The sequence below is a fragment of the Molothrus aeneus genome, chromosome 2 (assembly GCF_037042795.1).
Source record: "Molothrus aeneus isolate 106 chromosome 2, BPBGC_Maene_1.0, whole genome shotgun sequence".
NCBI classification, from domain to species: domain Eukaryota; kingdom Metazoa; phylum Chordata; class Aves; order Passeriformes; family Icteridae; genus Molothrus; species Molothrus aeneus.
Window position 1 is genome coordinate 75,238,043 of NC_089647.1, and position 22,156 is coordinate 75,260,198.

Genomic DNA, 22,156 nt, shown 5'->3' on the forward strand with positions numbered 1-22,156 from the left:
GATAGGAGTGAGTCTTTGATATTTTCACATGCTAAATGTGAAAGTGACTTTTTGTTTCTCCATTTGCTGTTTTTGTCCAATATCTTGTTTCCATTTTTTTTATTAAAGCATTTCTTGAATTTCACGTTCATGTATTTCAAAAGCATTATTTTAATCTATCATGTCGATTACTATCTGCATCCATTAATGATTTTTTCTGCCAAATATAATCAGCCTGGCTCTGCAAAGAAGCATGACCTAAAAATAAACCAGAGAATTTATATCTAGATACCATGGAAGAAGGCAGTAAATCCTAAAAGAATATCAGGTTCAAATTTTGCTTCTTTAGATGACTTTCCATCCACAATTGCATCAGTCAGTCTGTGTGTTGCTAGGACATCCCTACTGCCTGGTATTAATTTTAATGATTTTAGTGGTGTTTATATAAAATAGAGTGAATAAAAAGATTTCACAAAGAGTGAACTTCAGGGATGAGTCTGAGATTTTGGCTTTCATCTGTTTTTAGTTGCAGACCCTATTTGCATGCAGCTTTTGTGGTATAATTGTTTTTAGTTCTGCTGACATTGTGGCAGGATAGCAGCATAGATAATAACAGATGATGTTTCCTTTTGTGGAAGTTAAGAACTAGCTGATTAATTGTTATTATGTTACACTCTAGAGGAAACATTGTAATTAAACCACAAAAAGCTACATTAACATAATGGTAGGGGTCTGACTTAATCCCACGAAAGCAAGAAAATTCAAAGTTAACGATGAAGAGGGTAATGTTATGTGTTTTAGGCCAAGTGCTGCTCTTTGGAAAAGAGCTTAGTCTGGCTATTTCTGACTATCGTGGTTGTTTCTCTGTGATTAGGGCAGCTGCATTTAAATCAAATTAAGTCCTTTGACTTTTCATTGTATGTGCTTGCAGATCAGGCTTTATAAAAAAAGATTATTGAGCAGTCAGCTCAGCAGTTATCTTTGGAACTAGGTCTGATGCTAGATTTCCTGCTTCCAGGCAGCTGGTCCTGACTTTGAACCAGAGGATGAGCTCCTCAGAAATTTTTTTCATTTGTAGGTATACTTATTTCCTGACAGCTTGCCAGAGTAGTATTGGTACTTTTATGTGGCATATTTTGATTTGCAGTAAAATTCTATTTTTTATTTGTAAAAATTGGAAGAAGAAACACCTGGTTTATTTGAATGACTGCTTTCCTGAAAGCTAAAATCTTCCAAGTTTTAATATACACTCTATTCAAGACATAATTTAAAATTATTTCCACAGTCACACTTCTCTATCCAGCTTTATGTATCTTCAGCTTTTTTATCTCTCCCACATAGACTGTCTGAAGATTTCAAAGCCTGTAGCATGCAGACATGCTATCAGGATGAAACACACCAGTAAAAATTCCACAATTAAAAGTTTGAGGCAAGTGAGGGATTAGTCTGGCAGGCTGATCACAGTGACATCTTCCTCCACCCTGGCCCCTCAGTGATGGAGAGTTACAGCCTGCAGCCTGGGTTGTTAGTTGTCACACTCATCTCCATGGCAGCTGATTGGGAGCCTTGATACTCCTGAAAGGTCTTGATTTGATGTAGTCCCCTTTTGTGTGAACAATTCAGGTGACACAGAACTTAATTCTCTATTCTCTAGTCTGTATGATCCTGTGGGAATTTAATAGCCCATTTTGCATCTATTATGGGTAGGAAATTGCATACAGGTTGATAGAATTGGTAGTGAAGTGGCAAAGACAGATGATTACCTGAAAAATTCATATCCTCTAACTAAAAGACTTCAATCCTCAAGTATGGATTCCACCTTGCATGCCTAAAGATTACTTTTGCATATATATCCAGAAAATTAATGCCTAACTCCTAGCACTGGGGCAAGAGAGAGAAACACTTAAATGCGTAAGTTCCTGGATCAATCACAGGGTTCATATGTAGTCAGTTATTTCTGAAATTTTTAAAAACATGTACTATAAAATTAGTTTCAAGAGCTTCTTACTAGAAAGGACAACAATGACAAGTGAACTGTCTCTATGAAAACTTAATGAAAACAGAAACAGTTTTGAAATATTAAGAACTCACTCAATTATGAAATTTAAACATTGTAAATGGACTCCAGAGATATGATTGCAATTCTAGGAATAGACTAGTTTATGAGCTGTCACAGTTAAAGCATCCAAAATGAGAATACATTTTTCATGTAGTTCTAAGGCTTTAAAAGCAGTAAAAAAAATCTTGAACTTTATTTTCCAATTTCCAGATTTCAGAGTTAATCCAGTACACATTTTAGATGCATATGCCATGAAATCTACTGTCCTACTTAGTTGTCATGCAAACTCATCAGCCACTGAATTTTAAATCCAGTGTGGTCATCCTTGTTTTGGGACTCTAAAAGCACGCAATCTTACCTCCAAAGAGTTTGTTGTTCTAAACTCTCACTCCTATAACAAATATGCAAGAAGCAAGTTCTGTAGGGAAAAAAAAGACAGAGTTTAATATTTCTGAACAATTTTATTTTTTTTTTATTCCTAGAGCATACTATTTTTCAGTGCTGTCCTGGATTGGAGCATAAAACACCCCTCTGACTTTCTGTGAGCTTTCCCTTGTTCTCTTCATGTGTGCTTATGATGCTTTTTCTCCTCTCTCTCTACCTCTCTCTCTCTCTCTCCCTCTCCTGGAGAGAAGTCCAGCTGCTAGCATCTATGCACACAAACCATCCTCCAAATCCCTGGCTAACTCACTGATGTGCTGTAGTTTGTGTGCAATTTATGCACCTGCAGCTTTAGCTGTCTGGTTTATATGGGCCTTTTAATTATTTTTATCCTTCTCCTAAATGAAGGCCAGACATTATGCTCACTGGCTTCAACAATATTTGTTCTCTAAGCAGTCTAGTGGTAATCATTTAATTTTGCTCTATTAAACAACAGAGCTAGGTCAATTGGTGTATTTAATAGCAGCAAGTTACAACCATGAAAGTTGCAGGAAATTTCACCTATTTTGCATTTAGGAGAGTCTAATTCCTGTATGTAACATCACAGCTGTCATCTGGAGGAATCTTTTTTTAGCACCTGTAAGAGCCTTATCTTCATTGCCTGTAGATACCTGACTTAAATATTTGATTTGTAAACAATTTTGCATAGAAGGGTTTGACAAGCACATTAAAAATGGTTGCTCACAAGCTACAAATCTCTTAAGTTACAGCTACTGCATATATTGCACAGCTGGCTGTCATGATGCAAGCAAGATTTTTTCTCTTTGATCTAAAAGGAATTTAAAATTCAAAGTGTTCAAGATGTTTATCAAGATTGCCATTTCTGAAAATGCTAAGAAAAGCTTTCCCACCATCCAAGCACTGCCCTCAGAAGATGAACTTTTAGTAAAGTTGCCAGCTCCATGCTGAATGGGTTCCTTGCTATTTTTGCTTAAGCCAGACCCTTGCCGAACTCTGCCTGTTGGTGCCCACTTAATATGAAATAGTTGGAGCACTGCACAGAAGCCAGATGCAGAAGGACACAAAAACTACATTGGCAAATGATCTGTCAAGTGACCCATGAACAAAATTGAGATTGAGTTGCCCTTTGAAATAAACCTATTTGAATTTTATTATCTCTGGAGCACCTTGTGTCTCTAATCTTGTGAAAGGTTAGTATTCCATCCATCAGAGCAAGATTAGAGCTCTAGTTGATGCCTGTGCTTGATGATAACTGAATGCAGCAGTTGGGGCTGGAGGAAGGAGATTCAGTACCATCAGCAGTTCAAGGAAAGATTGGGTAAACTTGCTTCATGTTGTAGACCATGTACAGTTCAGGTCAGGATAGCAGAAATGAAAGGAGCAGAATATCAGCAAAGATTTAAACCTATTAACAATAATCTAAATGAAACAATATTATCTTATTCCCATCCTTTTTTTTTCATGTCACAGATTAGCTGACCCAAATGGATGCTGCCAACTAGGCTACAATGTTAGTCACTTTCTCAATGCATGTCTCAAGAAAAAGCTAAGACTAAAGGAGTAAATGAGACAATAAGAAAATAGAAAGACCCAGAGCTCGTGACCCTCATATGAATAGATAGAAGTGAAGGAATCAGATTCTGTGGTGTAAAAAAAAAAAAAGAAAAAAAGAAAATTCAGTTTTTATTAATTCAGAAGTTCTTCCTCTCCTACATCTGTTAAAAAAATTATTTCTCTACTTATATGTCTTTTTAAAGCTTACCTGACATTTTGGAAAAAGCTTTAGTGAATAGGCATCTTTTTCCCATGTTCCTGTTTGCCTGAACTTTCTAAATTTTATATTATGCTCTGAATTATATATGTGATTAAATTAATAACATTGATGACCTTACTTCTTGTATTAAAAAAAGAAATATTATTAAATTCTTCATTTTCCTGTGTCAAGTCCAGGCCTATGCATTGCTTCAAGAATATAGAAGTAATTCAAAGAATTAAAATGTGTATATTTTTCTAATCCTTTAGTTCCTCTTGGTGGGTCTGGATTTGTGCCTCTGGCTTTTCTATCCGTGCAGAGCAGACCATGTATTTATGTTCTCACATTTGGCTTTGAAGGATAACAAGAAGCCCTTGGACCTGATGCCAATGTATCAGCCAGCAGCAAAACAACATGAGACTGAATTTTTTATTTCCTGTCAAACTTCTTAACTTCACAAAGGAAAAAGAAATAGAGAGTAGCTCTGAGATTTTTCAGAGATAGAGGTATGTTAAAGCAGTAGAAATAGTTTCTCTGCAAAGTAGGAACATCTTTATTTCTTAGGTAGTACCCACAGTGTAAGAAATTAAAAAACAAATAAATAAACAAATACCCCCCAAAAATAAACAAAGCAAAGTAAAATAATGCAAAAAAAATTTAAATTTTTAATAAGGTATATTGATGTTCAGAGTATAAGAAATCACTATGAAAATTACTTTCAGCTAGATTAGAACTACTCAGAGCCTGTGACAGGTATACAAATTTTGATGGCTCCTCAGAATAAATAAAAATATTTAGAGGAGACCAACTTTAAAAACAAAACCAGGTAGTAGAAACAAGAAGAAAAAAAATGCAGAGTATTCATGGTATTATGAAATATTTCAGTATGTCTTGATTCCAGAGACAAAAGCTGCTGTTTCTGTATAATCAGCAAAAAAGATTTTTCAGTATCCTCTACAATTACATTTTCAGCTACTTAATTGAGTTTTACTGTGTTAGATTACTTACAGTATAAACTATACCTAATACATGATACTAATTATACATGATATTCTTAATGAATAACTATGTTTTAGGTAGGCAGTATGACACCTATTGCAGTTACTGTGACATTAAAACACAAAAAAATTCAATTAAAATGTATTATATATGCACATATTACGGGCAAGTCTGAGTGAACATATGGTCTTTGCAAGAGAGAGATGTATGACTAAAAAAATAATGCTTCTTCAGTGAAAATGGAGAATATTTTCTAGATAATGGGTATACAATTTAAGGCTGAACCCTAATATAAAAGTCACCTATTGGAAACGCATTTCTAATTACGTGGTTTGTAAATGTAGAAGCACTTAAAATCTAAGGCCATCCAGGCTACATAAAATTATAATCTACTTATGAAGTTTATTATTATGGCAGAGAAGCAGGGTAATTAGTCTCACCTAACATGTAACATCCCTAACATTTACATTTTTCAGAAGTTATCAGTGTTTTATTGTGAGTTTGAAAGTCCTTCCACAATTATTAATGTCCTCATTAAAGAATGTTGAATGGTGTCTCAATTAAAAAACAGGAAGCGTGTTCTCTCTTATGTCCTTTTCAAAGGAATCCTTATTTCTGTTTGAAATATACTGTTTGACCCTTATCCTGTGCAATGTCTGAATGTTTCTCCCAAATGACTAAGCATGTATACATCAGGGAAACAAAGAAAGAAGTTATTGGATAAAATATTTTACAACAATGTCTTAAAATAAGCATTCATTTTGCTTCTGTATTTCACCAGACCACTAAAAATTTTAGTATTTCATATAATGCAGTAATGGAAGACCTAAAATCACATTATCAAGCAATATCACATATATTTGTACATGCATTAAATGAAAATTCTAGCCCTAATCCAGTGGGTTTTATGTAAAGGACAGGTTCCTGCAAGATGTAAACAGGAGCCCCCAATTTAAAGCCCAAGCCAGACTTCTGATCTAAATCCTTCTTTCTCTCCCCATGGAGAACATAAAGGCAGAGCTGGAGCAAGGCTTCATGCCAAGGTTCCTTGGTTGGGTATCTGAAGAGAATCAATGTGTGGCCTGAACACTCAATTTTTTGGGACCTTTGTTCTGCCTGTGTGTTCAAGAGTGATGGTTTTGGGAATATTGATGGACTCTGAGAAACATTTAGAAAACTTAAGTTGAGCTCTCTTCTTATCACTTTGTCTGTTTCACTCAGTTGCCATTTCTCTGTTTCTTTGTCTTCTCTCCAACTATTATTCTCCTCTTTAATTTTGCTTTCCTATTTCACCTGTACTGCCTCATTTGTGCTTATCCTTGCTTATTTTAAGATTTCTGCAGTAGTGTAGTGCAGGAAAACAAGTACAATGCCTTTAGTTACTGCAGGTCACCCAAGCCCCTTCACTGCCTGCTGCCCAGTAGGATTGATCAGCTTCTCAACTTGTTCTTCAAATCTCATCTCAGAGGGCTGTAATTCTCAGCTGGCAAGATTTATATGAGAAAAGTGGTTAGTGGGGTTTTATTCCCAAATGCTCACACCACAGCACTACTGTTGTGGCCAAACAAACTGGAGTAACACCCAAAAATTACACAAGGAACTAGTGTCCAGCAACTGTTCTAGGAACTGAATGAAAAGCCCTTGCCACCAGAAGTGACACAGAGTCTCCACTTCACTTCCAACTCAGGAGGAAGCATTGGGCACTAGTGTGAAAAACATGGCTTATGCCTTCACTTCCCCATCAATCTCTCAGGTAAAAACCATGTGATGTGAGGACTGAGAGAGAGGGATGAGGACTGTATAGCAAAGAAGGCAGACAATAAGGTCTCAAGACTGCAGAGAAGATGGAAGAAGCAGTAAAAGCAGGGGGCCTGGAATTCCAGTGACTTCTGCACAAAAAACACCTACCAACAGAAAAACAAAGACCCTACACAAAAATCTAAAAATATTTTCTAAAGCTCCTACCTCTCACTGAGCCACCCTATTTCTCACAAAACCATAGGAAGCAGTAAAGTTTGCTTAAGCAGTAATTTGTTTGCTTAGAGATTCAACAGCTTGTGGATTCATTGAAATATTCTTGTCAATATGTTCAGCAACTACCAGCACACCAGCAGCAGAAGCATGAAACTTTGGTGTCACTACATGAACATAGGCATTTAGGTGGTACATCACATGCAGCACAGCATCTAATACATGGAAACAATTCCTCAAATAAACTTGGCCTAGGAGTTTTAAGGCCACTCTTGTGAAGTTCAATCAGATAAAAATTAAGTTATATTGTCTGAAATCGAACATAACCCTAAATATATACCGGTCTTGTAAAGCTGGTTTTTCAGTTCATTGTGCCATATCTTAGATATCAGTTTTCTTCTGACTGGAAAGCTTTCCCACTAGACAGCCTTATAAGAGAAAAAAAACCATTCTGTTGAGAAGGCAGGTCAGATAAAAATCAATCATGCAGCATCTTGATCCAGTGAACTGATGTCTGTAGATGAAGATTTCTGTTGGCTTTAAAGCTATTCAAATACTGACTTCATTTTAATCCCTGATCTTTGAAACATCCAGGTAGGAAAGTTTATTGACTTCACAAACCTCCTTAGGGGACCCACAGTCTTTCTACCAGCACATGAATGCAGATCTAGAATCTGAAAGACAGTTTTCTTCCAAAAGTAATATTTTTTTTTGTTTTTTTTTACATGTGTAGCTTATTTGAGGCCAACTCTGTTATCCTTAACCTTATCCATAGTCTAGGATTTTATACATTGCCTTGTTTTAAGTCACTGATTGCCCAAATCCAATCTCTAGGACCATTGCTGGTCCTTAACTTTCATACTATTGCCTTGAAAAAAAGGTAAGATCATCCCTTTAATAAACTTAGAACATTTAAGTTAGCTTAATTTGCTGTCATAAAACTAAGTTTGTTGCTTCACTGAAGTTTGAACATGTAGCACAATTTACAAGCAAGAAATTCAATCACATTGGCTTTATGTCAGTAACAAATAGTGTGTACGCTATTACACACTGTGTTCAGTGTCCAAATAGTCAAGAAATAACTGGGAAACCAGGTGGGATTTAATACTGCTTGACTTTAATGGTACCTGGGGTTCCTTTGAGTGTAGATGTAGAAAAATTGTATAAACTCAAAAATAGGTAAATTTTCTTGGAGGTAGTTTTATATTTTTTGTTAGTAGTGCTAAACTATAACAGAACTTATTACCTGCATTCAGAGGTGTCTGGAAAAACCATCAACATGACTTCATTACCTCATAAGCTTCAGACTTTTATAAAAAATTGATTTTTATGTACATAATAATTACCATAGGAAGTCAAACTTCAATCTGCTCTTACAGTAAGCTTCTGCTAGTTAGCTCAAATAGAAGTCTTTGCAGTTATTTCAGTAGTTCTGTCTCAGGTCAAAATTCTAAAGATTTTTGTGGTTTTTACGGAATAAACTGATTTTTTTCTAAATACTAAAATGAGCCTTCTTCAAAAAGGGGAAAAGGTGAAATGAGATTGAATGGCAAACAGCAACAAATTGACTGCAGTTACATTATATAAATACAACTGTGCAAATATGCTTTAGCTCTCTATACTTGCAACTGTGACATGAAAGTAGCTGCAGTTCTAATTTTAAACATAATGTGATGCAGCCAGTTTGACCTGTTTAAACCCCACCTTTCTACACTGGGATTCACACACGCACTTCCTACTGGGAACTTCACTGAATGCATCTAATCTGCTAGATGCTTCAGAAAACACCTCTTTCTTGAAGCTGAGTAAGGCTCAAGACATTGTTTTCAAATACCTCAATGAAGGTTCTGCACAGTAGTCTGCTTTATTTAAAGTGGGAGGAAGAAAACAAAGACACTCTGCTAAAAGAGGTGAGCAAGCCCTCTTCAATCCCACACACACTTCAACCGAGGCTGAGATTTCTGCCTCCAAAGCCCAGTGTCGCTGCTGTCAAATCGCGGCTGATCATCCCAGTATAAATAAAATTCTATGAAGGTTTTCAGTGTTTTCCTCTGGCCAGCCAGAGGCTCCTTCCTCATGTATGGCTCCTTGCTGCAGTCAGTTCAAGTTGTCTACTCTGAGAACAGACATGAAGGCACACAGTGACTTCAGGGCCACATTCCTCCCAAGTACAACTCCTGGGACCTCTGAGCAGCACAGGAGCGAGTCTGATGATAGCAAATACTGCCTCTGGTTTCAGACCTGCTTGTCAAAAAATTGCCTCCTTTTTAAAAAAAAATTGGCTTTTTGACAGAATATATAAATTATCCTGAATCAAATTTTATCTAGACTGTAACAAGGCAATTTGTTGTTAATTTTCCCCTGTGTCTTCTGGTCCACCTTACACTTTGTATCAAGAGTCAACAAACTTTTAATACGCTTAGAAGATGGTAGTAGATTATAGACAAGGAAGTTTCATGCAAAATTTTAGATGGTAAATCTCTTTAACTGTTGAACTAGGTGTTTAATAGCCTCTAGTGATACGTAGAGAAAAATGGTACAGTCTCTATATTTTAGAACAATTGTTGCACTGAGTCCCATAGTTTATATATTGTTAATATTTTCATGAAAGCTTTAAATGTTTTTCAGAAGAAACTGTGGTGACTCATGAATCTTTCATGAGGTGCTATGCATTTTTATGAACATATGATGTAAAATTCATCATTCTGAAATTCACAGATATCCATGAAGTGCTACACGTCTCTCTTTGGTCACGGATATTCATGACAATACCATTTCTGTAAGCATTTAAATGCCCTTTCATATATATTCTAGAATGCAATCTTCTGATGCCATGTAACATTTTGCTTACGTTTTATGAGTACTTCACTTGGGCATTTTCCACTTGATAATGAAAGCAGAACCTTCAGGGACAGTTATTGGTGTATCTATAAACTATGTGTAAAACTATCTCATTGCTTTGTTTTTATTCCTAGAATTTTCTTTCTTTGTTATTTCTCCAAGTTCAATGAGTTTTTTGAGGGCATCTTGGGAATTTCAGGTTTCATATTTATAGCCAAAGATATATTATCAGTATAAAGTTCCACATGCAACAGAATCGAGATTCTAGAGTATAGTAAAGACTTCAAAAAGTATATGTAATGTCTAATATTACTTGTGTGAAACTTATGTGTTTCAGCTAGTTGCAGGAGTGTCTGTATAGAATCAATGGCAGGATGAAGTCTCCCTTTCCTGCATACTCAAATGACCTTTTGCAGTTAAAGAACAGCAGATTTAGCATTTGAAGGTTGCACCTGCATCCCCTGCAGTTGTTGATAATCTTCTCATTGATTTTGGTGTTGCAGAATAAAGTCTTATAAGCCTTTATCGATGCATGTAATCAGCTTTGAGTAGATGAAAGATCCTTTAACTCTATATCAATGTTCATTTGTACAATAGATCCATTGTGCTTTGGCATCAAATAATGCCTTAAATTCTTTGTCAAATTAGGTTCCTAATCTGATAATGGCATTTGATGTATAAAAAGCAGCATAGCTTTTTTTCCTTTTTCCTGCACTGGATCCACCCTGTCCAACCCAGCCCATCATAGATGTGTTTGTGTTTCTTTCCCATCCTCATGTCCCTCATTTTAGCTTAGACAGTCCTGTTTGCACTGTCTCTGTGCTCCACAGTGGGGAGTGGTTAAGGATGAAGCCTCAGTGGTTTCCCTTCCCCATGTCTCATTTTTTCCCACAATATCCAGACCCATAAGGGAGAAGAAGTCACAAACTCTGGATGGTAGTCAGGGAGAAGACCACAGTGAATTCTGCTGTTAACAAGTCTTGCAGCAGTCTGAGAAATGGAGGGATTAAAGAGGGAAGAGACTCTCATCTTCACTCACAACCTTTGAGACTGCACTTCTAAAAAATTTAGGCATCCAAAATATCATGATATTTACAGGTCTGGGACAGTCTAGAAAGCTATCCATTGACAGCTAGATAATTTCACACATACCCAAAACATAACTCAAGTATATAAATCACCTATTCTGAAATTTTCAATTTTAGGGCACATTTAATTATTGGATTTGTATTTCTTGGCTTTAAATGCAATGTATATATATTCAAAATTAGTTTAAAAAGGAGAGCAGTTTTCAAAGAATCTCATCACATTGCAGATTTTGTTTTTTTCTAATGGAAGATGAAATTTTTTTCCAAGTTGTGACTGTTGAGTGTTTTTAAAGGTCAAAGCTATAAGGGAATTTTAAAATTAGTTATTCAGGCTGACTAAAAAGCAATACCAGTGCACTGTTAGCCTTATGCAAGCAATTTGTTTGCTCTTGAATATAAAACAAATGTAATGTCAAAACTGAGGAAGAAAAATCATCTGCTGTAAATATTCTCCTATAGCAATTTTTTCTCAATCAGGAAGTTAAATTGACTTCTTGTTGCTGTGTAAGGTTAGTTATTGTTTAAAGAAAGTCTCTAGAAACCTAAAGCAGTTGGAAAATGAAAAAGCGTAAAACCCACAGAGGTTAATTTCACTTGAATTTCCTTAAGATAAATCACAACTTTCACTAATTGATGCCATTGTGGAATATCTTTAAAGAAAGAGAAAAGAAAATAATAAAGCCTTTGCAACAAAAAAGATGAAGATTTCACTAAAACATTTTTGTTTCATTAATGACTTCCTGAAGAAAGAAAGATAGACAGAAATAGGATGCAAGAAAAGGCTGACATTGATATGTATAATATGTATGTATGAATGTAAGTATCTGTACCTAAAGAACCCCCAAAGACTCTCTCAAAAAGCATAGTCTGTTTACATGAATTCGTATATTCCCTTGCCATCAGCCTTATTAGGACTGGGAAGTTCAAAAATTTGCAATAAACTTAGGTACACCAAGTCTGCATAGGGTGTAAATACATGCACATCTTCACAGTAAATGGTAGATCATGGTAGAATGGTAAAGACTGGTAGAATTAACATATCTAAGTCCTTAGAGCTCTTGGAAAAGCAAGGCCCCCACAAGAAGGAGAACAAGGCTATGTTGGGGAACTGCCAGTAGGGTTTGGGTGTTGTTAGTCAATGATGTATGAAATCAAGATGTCACCCTGAGCAGTGTTTTATGTAAAGACTGATGTAAAATCAGACATATCACTGTCCAGAGCTCTGTGCAGCTGGGCTGGTTTTTTTCTCATTTAACGTGTATCAGGTGCACCATAGTATCTCTTCAGGTCTCAAGTTCTGCTAAAAAGGAAAGCTGTGCAGAATATATGATAATTAAATGAAATTATTGTAGAGAGTTTTTTAGATAATTGGTTAGCTGAGAAAGGACATTTCGATGTGATACCAATGGATAATGATAGGAGAAACAAGCTGAGAACTGAGCAACCAGTGTCCAATCACTGACAAAGGTCACAGTGACCTTCCCTGAAACGGGAAGACGGGGAAGAAAATCACTTGCCAAAAAATGTAGTTATCTTAAATAGAGAAGTTAAAAGAATGCAAGTATAGAAGCAAAATAATTGTTAAAAGATAGGAGTAAGTGTAGTTGATCTAAGTGTGCTTTAACCAATGATGAACTCAACTTTTGCAATATGTATGAGCTTCATTAACACCAATATAAATATGTGTAAGCTTTCAATAAACTTCGAGATTTGCTATTCACGCATATAGTGTATTGCATTTCTCCCGCCGTTCACGACAAATTATCTTTTTGGTTTTTTAGTCTTAGACCTCATGGATATATTTTTGGTTTTAGGAATTAGAAAACAAACTGTTTCTAGCTTTGCACCTTGTCCCACAGTCAGACATTGCTTTTGCTTATTACAGAGGAAAAGAAAATGCAAGGGAACTTATCAGGCTGGGAATGATCATAGAATATCCACTCAAACATAATACAAATTTGTGTCTGTAAAAATTGCCTCTAGGTGTTTGTGCATAGATTTTGTTAAAAGCAATTATTACATCATTCATGCTGCAATATTATCCCTAATCTTTATCCACTGACTTGCAGTGACAACTAGTTATCACTTTGGAAATAGACCAGCTCCCATTTTGAATTGCATTATGACACCAGTCTGCCTATGTCAAAATAATGTGAGAATGTCAGCTTGCAGTTGGCAAAGTACTGTGAGGACTAACAAGACATTATTTTTAATCTGTGAGCTGTTCCTACCTTTCAGTAATGGACTCTAGCAATTCTGCCCATTGTATTTGTGACTGAGTTGCCTTATCGTGGCCAAAATAGTTTAAAACAATTCAGACTTCATTTGCAGACTGTTACTATCTATCTTGCATCCTAAGTTTACAAATAATGTTTAAAAATGAAAACTAGCTAAAGTGTGATCCATGGACTGGAAATCCACCATTTGAGCGTATACAGAGCATGTAATGGCTTGCAATAGCAATCTTCTCTCCATCTTTTCAGTATCTCAGTGTGCCTTAGGCCTTATTCTTTTCAACTGCCTCTTAGAAGTGATCAGGCTTCCTGAGACCCTCTGGTTAATAAATTAAATCTGTATGAAAACATACTGGCAACAAAAGACACACATAGGACATATACTGTCATATGAATGAATCATCACTTCAAATTAGGAAAAATTATTTCCGGCATTAACACTGCTCATGACAACCTATTTTGGCAGCAAAAAAAAATCACAAGATATATATTTTAAAACACTGCGCAGCTCTGTCTCATATAGATTCTCCTCTCCCACCCTAGTACTTGAGTGCCTTCCAGAAGCACATTAAGCAACATGACTAATGTCTGTCTCATCTTCATTCTTTTACTTGAAGCTGAAAAATTACATTATTTTTCAAAACTACCTGCAAGTTGATGAAATATCATCCTTGCAATGAACATAAAATTTTTACATTACTGTGAAGACCATGGCAAAATTCGACCTTTGCAGAAGCACATACAGTTTCTACTGATATAAGTGAACAAGTGCTCAGTTACGCCAGGACACAGTTTCTACACATAAGCACTGCAAAGCAGACTACCTTCTTGATATATGGGAGATTTGCAGACTAAAACAGCAAGCAATCCTTCACAGTAGCATTCATTTTGCTGGATGGGAGTTGATTGCGAAATTAGCACAACATAGGAGATCTCTTTCTGTCTGGAACTAAAAAGGTATCCAATTTTGCAGCTGCTGTTGATTTATTATTCTGATCCTGCATGGGGTTACTGATGCAGATAGCACGCTTAACTGTCTTTTGTGTCAGTGTACAAAAGACTAACACTCCAACTTTTTAATGGCATAATTTACCTTTAGCAGTAGCTCTCGAAGACTAGAGACCTGTAAGACTAAAAATTAAATAACTGTGCTGCTGTTTAAAGGACATTAGCTTTCCTACAGAATTAATATGTATGGCTTCACATTTGGGACTAGCATGAAATTTAAGCTTGTGGAGTTATTGGAAATGTTTATACCACAGTATAAATAAAGATTGTGACCAGCATGGACCACATTGTGCTGGATGCTGTACAAGCAGAGAATAAATATCTACTCCTCCCTGGAAAGTTTGGTTGGCTTCCAACAAGCTGACTGTGAGACTGCTAAATAATACACCCACACAAAGAAAGAATAAGCTAATAATCTCTGACAAGAGGAGCTGTCAGCAAACTCAGTTAAGCTTTGCTGTGACTGACTTATGCAGTGGTATGATCCTTTAAAATAAAGAGTGGGATTCCCAGTATAGCTATGGATTGTGAGGAGCCAGCATGTGAGTTGTTTATAGCAGCCTCCCAGCATATATAGGCTGTTGTCAATTCAATTGCATTGGTGGGAAAGCCTGTCTCCAGTCTTAAAACAAACTTTAATTTGAGCCCCAGGTTCTCTGCCATGTTTTTGCTTTCTGGGTTGTGTGACTAGAGAATTAGATTTATTCAGCAGTACAGTCAGTGTGCATTATTTCTAGAAGAAGAAATGCTGAATGTACAAAATACTAATCATGGTGATTTAGATGTCAAAGATACCACTAGATCAGGGCTAACAGTGAAAAACAGCTTTGTTTCATTTTTCTCTTAAACAGAAGCGTATATGTTGTGGACATCAAATTACTATATTTGGCAACAAAATTTTTATTATGGGTGTCGTTTTTTCCCCCTTTTTTTTTCTTTTTTTTTTTCCTTTTCCCTACCTAAACTATTTGGCAAGAGCATATCCTTTTCTGAAAGTAATTTATTCCTTATGAAGAGCTGCAGTTTTAATGACAATTTAGACATTGATATATTTATTAGACTATAATTTCCCTTTAATAAATGCTTTGATGTAGCAAGTATGTTCTCAGTGTTCTGTGTATACATTTCCATAATAACCCCTTTCCAGTTATCTGGGAGATAAAAGGCTGCAGTTCTGCACAACTTCTGCCAGAAATAAGAGATTTTTTTCCTACTGAGTCTTTGTAGACTGGTCCACAGTGTTTGGTGGATTCTGTTTTCATCTGATCACAGTTGCAAACCCTCAAATTTAGTGTAGATTTTTTCTTACTTAGTCTTAATTTTTGTCCTGTCTGTGCTGTTAGCACACACAGATGTGTCTGTGGGCAGTGTCCACAAATTAAGAATCTGGTATCCTAGACCTGGTGTGTATTGAATCCTGCTTCACTGCAAATCACTTAATTGCAGCCATTACACGTTTTGCCAAAGATATTGCCATCTCTGCCTTGCTGTCTGCAATGCCTCATTTACAAACCACAGGACTCGTTTCCAAAGTGGTTTAAGAAGATTGACAGCAAGTCCTGTAAAAAGATGGGATCTTCTGAAAGCCAGGAGATACTATTTCTCCTTTGGTCAGTTTTAAAGAACTGCTGTACATGTTCAGTGAATTTTTTTGGGAAATCCTAAGTAACATATTGCAATTAAAAAATCTGAATAGAAGAGATTGTTAAATATTTGTACTTTATCCCATGGGCTCAGTTTCCAGTAAGAATAATTTCCACAAGCCAAAATTTAGAAATTGTTTATGGTTTAAGCCTCAGTAGATAAAAGGCACCAAAGAAATTGTCTGAAATCCTTTCAAGAGAACCTTAATGTCTGCATCTCCAAAATAAACAACTAACACAGACTGGAATTAGTAGGATGGTTGTGACATAACTGGTGAAGGGTTCTAGCACTGCTCTCCAGTAGAGCAAAAAATTATTGAAGATACTAACATATTTTTTACCATTACCTAGACATGTGACACTTTTAAGAAGGATCCTTCTCATTTCCATTCAAGTACCTTTCTAGTTCTCTTCAAGAATATATGCAAATAAGTATTTAGATTTATTTCCAGGGTTTGCTTCTACATTGTAAAGGCTTGATCAAAGTGGAATCTAAATTCTAAAATCATTACATTTTCAGTTAAATCATCATATTTAGTGACTTTGCTTTTAGCTTAGAAGATTTAGTGTAATGGCTGTGGAGGGACAGGGATTGCTATGTTCAAATAGTATGCGAAGAAGTGGAACAACCCACATTGAAGTTCTTTTAAATGGGTTTTTTTGCTCAGTGTTATAGGCTTTGCATCTTTTGACCTTGATAGGGAATTCAGTTCATACTCTATTTTTCCTTACTTCCAAATGATGAATTTCACTAGTAAAGTGCTGTGGTATCAACCTATTAACACAAATTATGATGAGTTAGGAGTGCAATAAGAAGACCCCTCATACCTTGCTGTTATGGCCACTAACACCTGCTTGTTTTCCCTGCAGAGTTTTTCCGAGAACTTCTGGAGAACGCGGAGCGATCCTTGAACGACATGTTTGTCCGGACGTACGGCATGCTGTACATGCAGAACTCTGAGGTGTTCCAGGACCTCTTCGCCGAGCTGAAGCGCTATTACACGGGAGGCAACGTCAACCTGGAGGAAATGCTGAACGACTTCTGGGCTCGGCTGCTGGAGCGGATGTTCCAGCTTATAAACCCCCAGTACCATTTCAGTGAGGACTACCTGGAGTGTGTGAGCAAGTACACAGACCAGCTGAAGCCCTTTGGAGACGTGCCCAGGAAGCTGAAGGTTCAAGTGACTCGAGCGTTCATTGCTGCCCGCACCTTTGTTCAGGGGCTGACAGTAGGCAGAGAGGTTGCAAACAGAGTATCCAAGGTAATCTGAAAACAGGGTGGGGTTTTTCTCAGCTTGAATTTCTTCTCGTGTTTTGGTTTTTTGTTTTTAGTACAAGGAGGTGTGTTTGGTTGGTTTTTATGCCTACCAATATACCGATCTTAAGTTCATAAATAGGGGCAACTGTTGTTTTCAGTTCCTTCTGGGGATATTAAGGCACTACTGACTGGAAAGCATTTCTCTGTGCTTAGGACACAGTGAAATACCAATATACATCAATGTTATAGCATGGTAATGATTGCCATTTGTAATTCAAAGCTGGCTACATATATAAAAGATGGGGATTTAGATCAGAATTTAAATGTTTCAAGCAAATTTATTCTGCTGTTCATTAGAAAAGTACAGCCCTCACATCATTCATTTATCATGCAGCTGGGTGATGGATTTTGTTAGAAATGTCTAGTCATGTTTCTGACGAGAAAATAGACAAACAGTGACACCTCTGAAGCTTGAGCTTTCCCAAAGGATGGTTTGACTCACATTTATTTTAGGTTTAATTATTTATCTATGCAAATATTTATGACAATTATAATCCTTGAGGGCTTCACATAATTAAAGAAAAAACCATGCAAAAATAAACCATCTGGGCACCAAAAATGTGCCTCAATGATTTTCTCTCATAGAGTATTTCAAAATCAGGTATAATTTTCCTGAATTGGTGTTCCAGCTAGATAGTTGCTCTGTGATCTCACTGTTTCACAGTCCTCATCGTGTATTTGGACCTTGAATTCTGAAATACTCTCATGAGATCCACTGTGAAATGTTCAAATACTCACTTCTGATCAATAAGTGCATGAGTGATTTGGATGCTTGGCCCATCCAATACTTTCCCACATTTACAAGCCTAAGCCACTCCTCCATCTCAAGAGGACTGTCTCATTTGCTTCATTTAATCCACAGTCAGAAGGTGAGGTAGAGCCTATACCTTGTACAGTAGACTGCAACTCAGGCACTCAATAAGATGGGGCTTTTAAACTTTTGTTAACCTGTGTTATGTGACCTTTTGTAATTGCAAATTGAGAAGCCATGGAGCTAAAAATGTAGTTAGGAAGGGAGAGCCTGATTTTATGTCTAGGAGACTGCATGGGAGAAAAAGGTAATTTTTCACTTAAAATTCAGTGGATGAGATATGTGATCCTTGCTAGTCAGCTAGAACCAAAGTCTCTTCCTCCAAGTGCCTTCCTGAGCTTCAGGGTTGCCTTTCTGTGATTTCTGGCACTGTTAGTTCTTGCAGTCTTTCTGAATGGTGGCAAGGTACCATAGTGAAACCCCAGGCTGCCTAATCTAGCTGGGGCAGCTTTTTAGCCTCCAAATGTGCAGAATGCATAAATCTACAGCCTCAGATTTCCTCTGAAGAGAGATGATGTCCCTGTGGGTCAGGGGACATCATCTCTCTTACTTTCTAAGTAAAAGTACAGAACTCTGATGTCACTGTTGTCTGCAGGCATTAGGTCTTGCTGGATCAGACTGTGGAGAGTAAGCTTTGTAATTCATGTAATAGATGCATAATTTGTGAATCCCTCACAGATTAAGGTCTGAATTGTCTGCTGAGATGTCACTTTCCCTGTGTACGTACATGACTGTACAGACTGTGCAGGTGTCTCCTCTGTCACATATCCAGGAAATGTTTTCCTCTCAGCCTCTGGGCTTTGGGTACATAAGCCCTCTCAAGAAAAGGGTTTATAACCAGATCACTATATGATCCTATGATCCTATAATGAGAGCTGCTAGCTCTGCAATGATACAGTGGGTCTTTTCGTAGTGTCAGTTGAAGATGATAACAGTAGCTCAATAGTGCTTCTGTTGTTTTTTTTTTTCTTTTAACATGAAGGAAACACTTGAAATCATCGTTAAAAGGGTTCAATGGTGGTGCAAGACAAAATAATGTCTTTATAGTGATACTCCATTAGACTACATCTAGAACACTGTGTTCAGTTTTTGGCCCTTCTTGTACAAAAAAGACATTGAAGCAAGTTCAGTAGAGGCTGCCCTCAGGATCTGGACTGGATTACTTGTCCTTGAGCCTGTGGGACTGGGGCTTCTTCATTCTGGAGAAGAGGCTACTTCAAGGGCAAGTAGCAGTGTTCCTGGTGCCTCTAGGGAGGTCATTAAAGAAATGCAGCAAAGCTCTTTACAGTGGGGCATGGTGTGATATGATGGACGTGAGTTGATGCATTTTCTCTTCTCCTATCACAGCAGGGCCTAATGAAAATCCCATCCCCATCTTCTTATAAGTGCCCTTTAAGTGCCAGAAGGTTGCTAATGAGATTTACCTGGAGCTTCTCTTCTGCAGGCTGAGCAACCTCAAATCCCTCATGTCTTCACAGGAGAGGTGCTCCAGCCCTGTGACCATTTTTGTGGCCCTCCTCTGGACCCAGTACAACAGTTCCATGTCTTTCCTTTGATGCTGAGGATTCTAGAGGTGGATTTATTAATCCAGGTGGGGGTCTTCTGAGAGCATAGTACAGGTGACCTGCTGGTCACATTTCTTTAGGATCACTATCCTATGATCCTATTAAAAAATTAATAAGATCAACATTTTGCTTAAGTGTAGAATATACTTTGATTGCAGAACTATCTTTGGTATTAAAATCTTGGTGGATTTATTCATACCCACAGCATATGCAAAACAATTTCTGGCCCTAGGGACTTTGTGTTACATGCAGCCTGGTGAGGCAGATATGAAGAGCCCCAAGTGGCACCAAATATTCAAGATTAATAATTGTCCTGTGGAAAGGATGTGATTACTCTGAGAATGAATAGTTTGTTGCCATATCATAACTGTGGACTTTTATGCTGGTTTATCTCCTGTAGAAAATGACAAATCCTTTTCTTTAAACATAATTTTAAAAGACTACAACCATTTCTTAGACTTAGCACATAACTGCAGCCAAAAATGAGACAGGTAAACATCTTTTGTTGTTATTTTGAAAGTCACCCAAATTCAGCACAGATTTCTGTCTCATTGTACTCTAATATTGGGAGATTCTGTGATAAGGATGCCACATCTGGATAAGTCAGGAGAAATGAATAAAGACAGAAAATGAAAGGAAGAACTGTTGCAGTTCTTCTATAAAATCCTTTGTCCATTCTCTGCACTGGCTCGGAACAGAGGGAGATCTTCTACCTGCAACATCACAAGCTTAAAAGATTTTTTGCTCTCTATTTGTGGACCCATTATTTCACTGAACTGCCACTGACATAGAGAAATATTGAGCCTACACCTTAAACACCATGAGAAAGAGAGTGACTAATGAGAAAGTTGTAACATCTCCTCCGGGCCTTTATTGTCTCATCATCTTCTGGACCATTTCTGTAGAGGGTTGGTGGGTCACACACGAAGGATTTGTTCCCTCTCTAATGTCAGGGACATATCCTTTCTAATTTTTCCTCAGAGAGGTTGTAATGTCTGAAAACAATGCAGTTGGTGTATTCCTTGCAAAGGAGCTACACTTCCTTTATTTCAATGACATGTGCCCTCAAGCACACTCAAAGGAGGCAACATATATCACAAACATTTTCCTCTTACAATAGGATTTTGCAGTTTAGCAATTTGCTTGTGAGTGAGATTATAATTTAGTAAGTCACACTTAGATAAATGGGGAGGGAGGGTGGTTAGGACACCTTATTTTTGTAATTTTTTCTAATATTGTATTTCAGTTACAAGCAGACACATTTGCTTCCGTCTGCCTGAAGTTTTATTACGCTGTTTTAGTTGAACAGTATTTTCATGATCTCTAAGTCTAGTTACAATTTTTAATCTCCAGAGATTTTTAAATCTTTTTATTTCTCATTCTAATGCATTAAATTTCTCAGTGCTATGTTCTTATGCTGCTTAAATCTCCTCTCAGTACAGTATATTTCCACTGGCTTGAATGGACCAGCTTGCTAAATTATATATATATATTCTAGAAAGTTGCAGAGGCATATGAGCAAAAAGTAATTATTTCTTAAATTGAGAATATTAACTCTTAATTTAAATCAATTTATTCATTAATATAGAAGAATTCCTAAAATATCTCAAGTTGAAAGGTCCCTGTAAAGATCACTGAGTCCAACTCCCTGCTGCTTGCAGGACTAACTAGAAATAACCATACGACTAAAAGCTTTATCCAGATGCCCCTTGAGCTCTGACAGGCTTGGTTCCATGACCTCTTTCCTGGGGAGACTGTTCCAGTTACCAACCATCCTCTGAGTGAAGAACCTTTTCCTGATGTGCAATCTGAACTTGCCCTGATGCAGGTTCAATATATAATATTCAATATGCAACATCAGAACTGCCATTTTTGGTATGTTAGAGGTCTGTTTAGTTGATTTTACCTCAGTGGCAGTAGTTTAAAGGTCAGAATAGGAGCAGAGCTTCTCAACTACTATACTTTCTTAAGCTATGGGTAGTAGATATTTGTGGACATTTTGAACTACATTTTCAGAAATAATACGTTAAATTTTCCACTACCTGTTTTTTTCAGTACTTTTTTAGGTTCTAAAAACCTGGCTTTTCTGTTTTGATACTATTTGGTAAAAAAAATAGTTCTGTCCTTCCCTGTTCCTCTGTAAAATTATAGCATATTAGCATGTTATCATTATTAAATTTGCTTGTTATCAACTATTTTCCTAGATAAAATAAATAAATAAACTAAACTAAAGAAAAAAAACCCCAAGCCTTCCTGACAAACTGTGATTTAGTATCTAATGTTAAGCTGGATAAGCTGCTGAAAATATTTCTGTACTTACTCTTAGCTGTGATTACCAATAATGTGATAGAAAAGACATATGCATACTTTTCTTGTTCATCTTTTACTGTGTCTGAGCTCTGGACACTTTGTGAGAAAATAATGTTAAGTTATTCTCTCTGACTCCAAATGAAGCTTTTTCAGTTATCACAATAATCCATTAGAA

The 22,156-nt window shown here is 36.7% G+C and overlaps 1 protein-coding gene across 1 annotated transcript in view; it reads left to right on the forward strand.

The window, feature by feature from the left end:
• GPC6 (glypican 6) overlaps positions 1-22,156 on the forward strand; it is a 721,607-nt gene that overhangs the window by 377,642 nt on the left and 321,809 nt on the right. Inside the window, exon 3 of the mRNA XM_066545104.1 lies at positions 16,848-17,239. Coding sequence (XP_066401201.1) covers positions 16,848-17,239 — 392 coding nt within the window. The remainder of the gene's footprint in view (positions 1-16,847; positions 17,240-22,156) is intronic.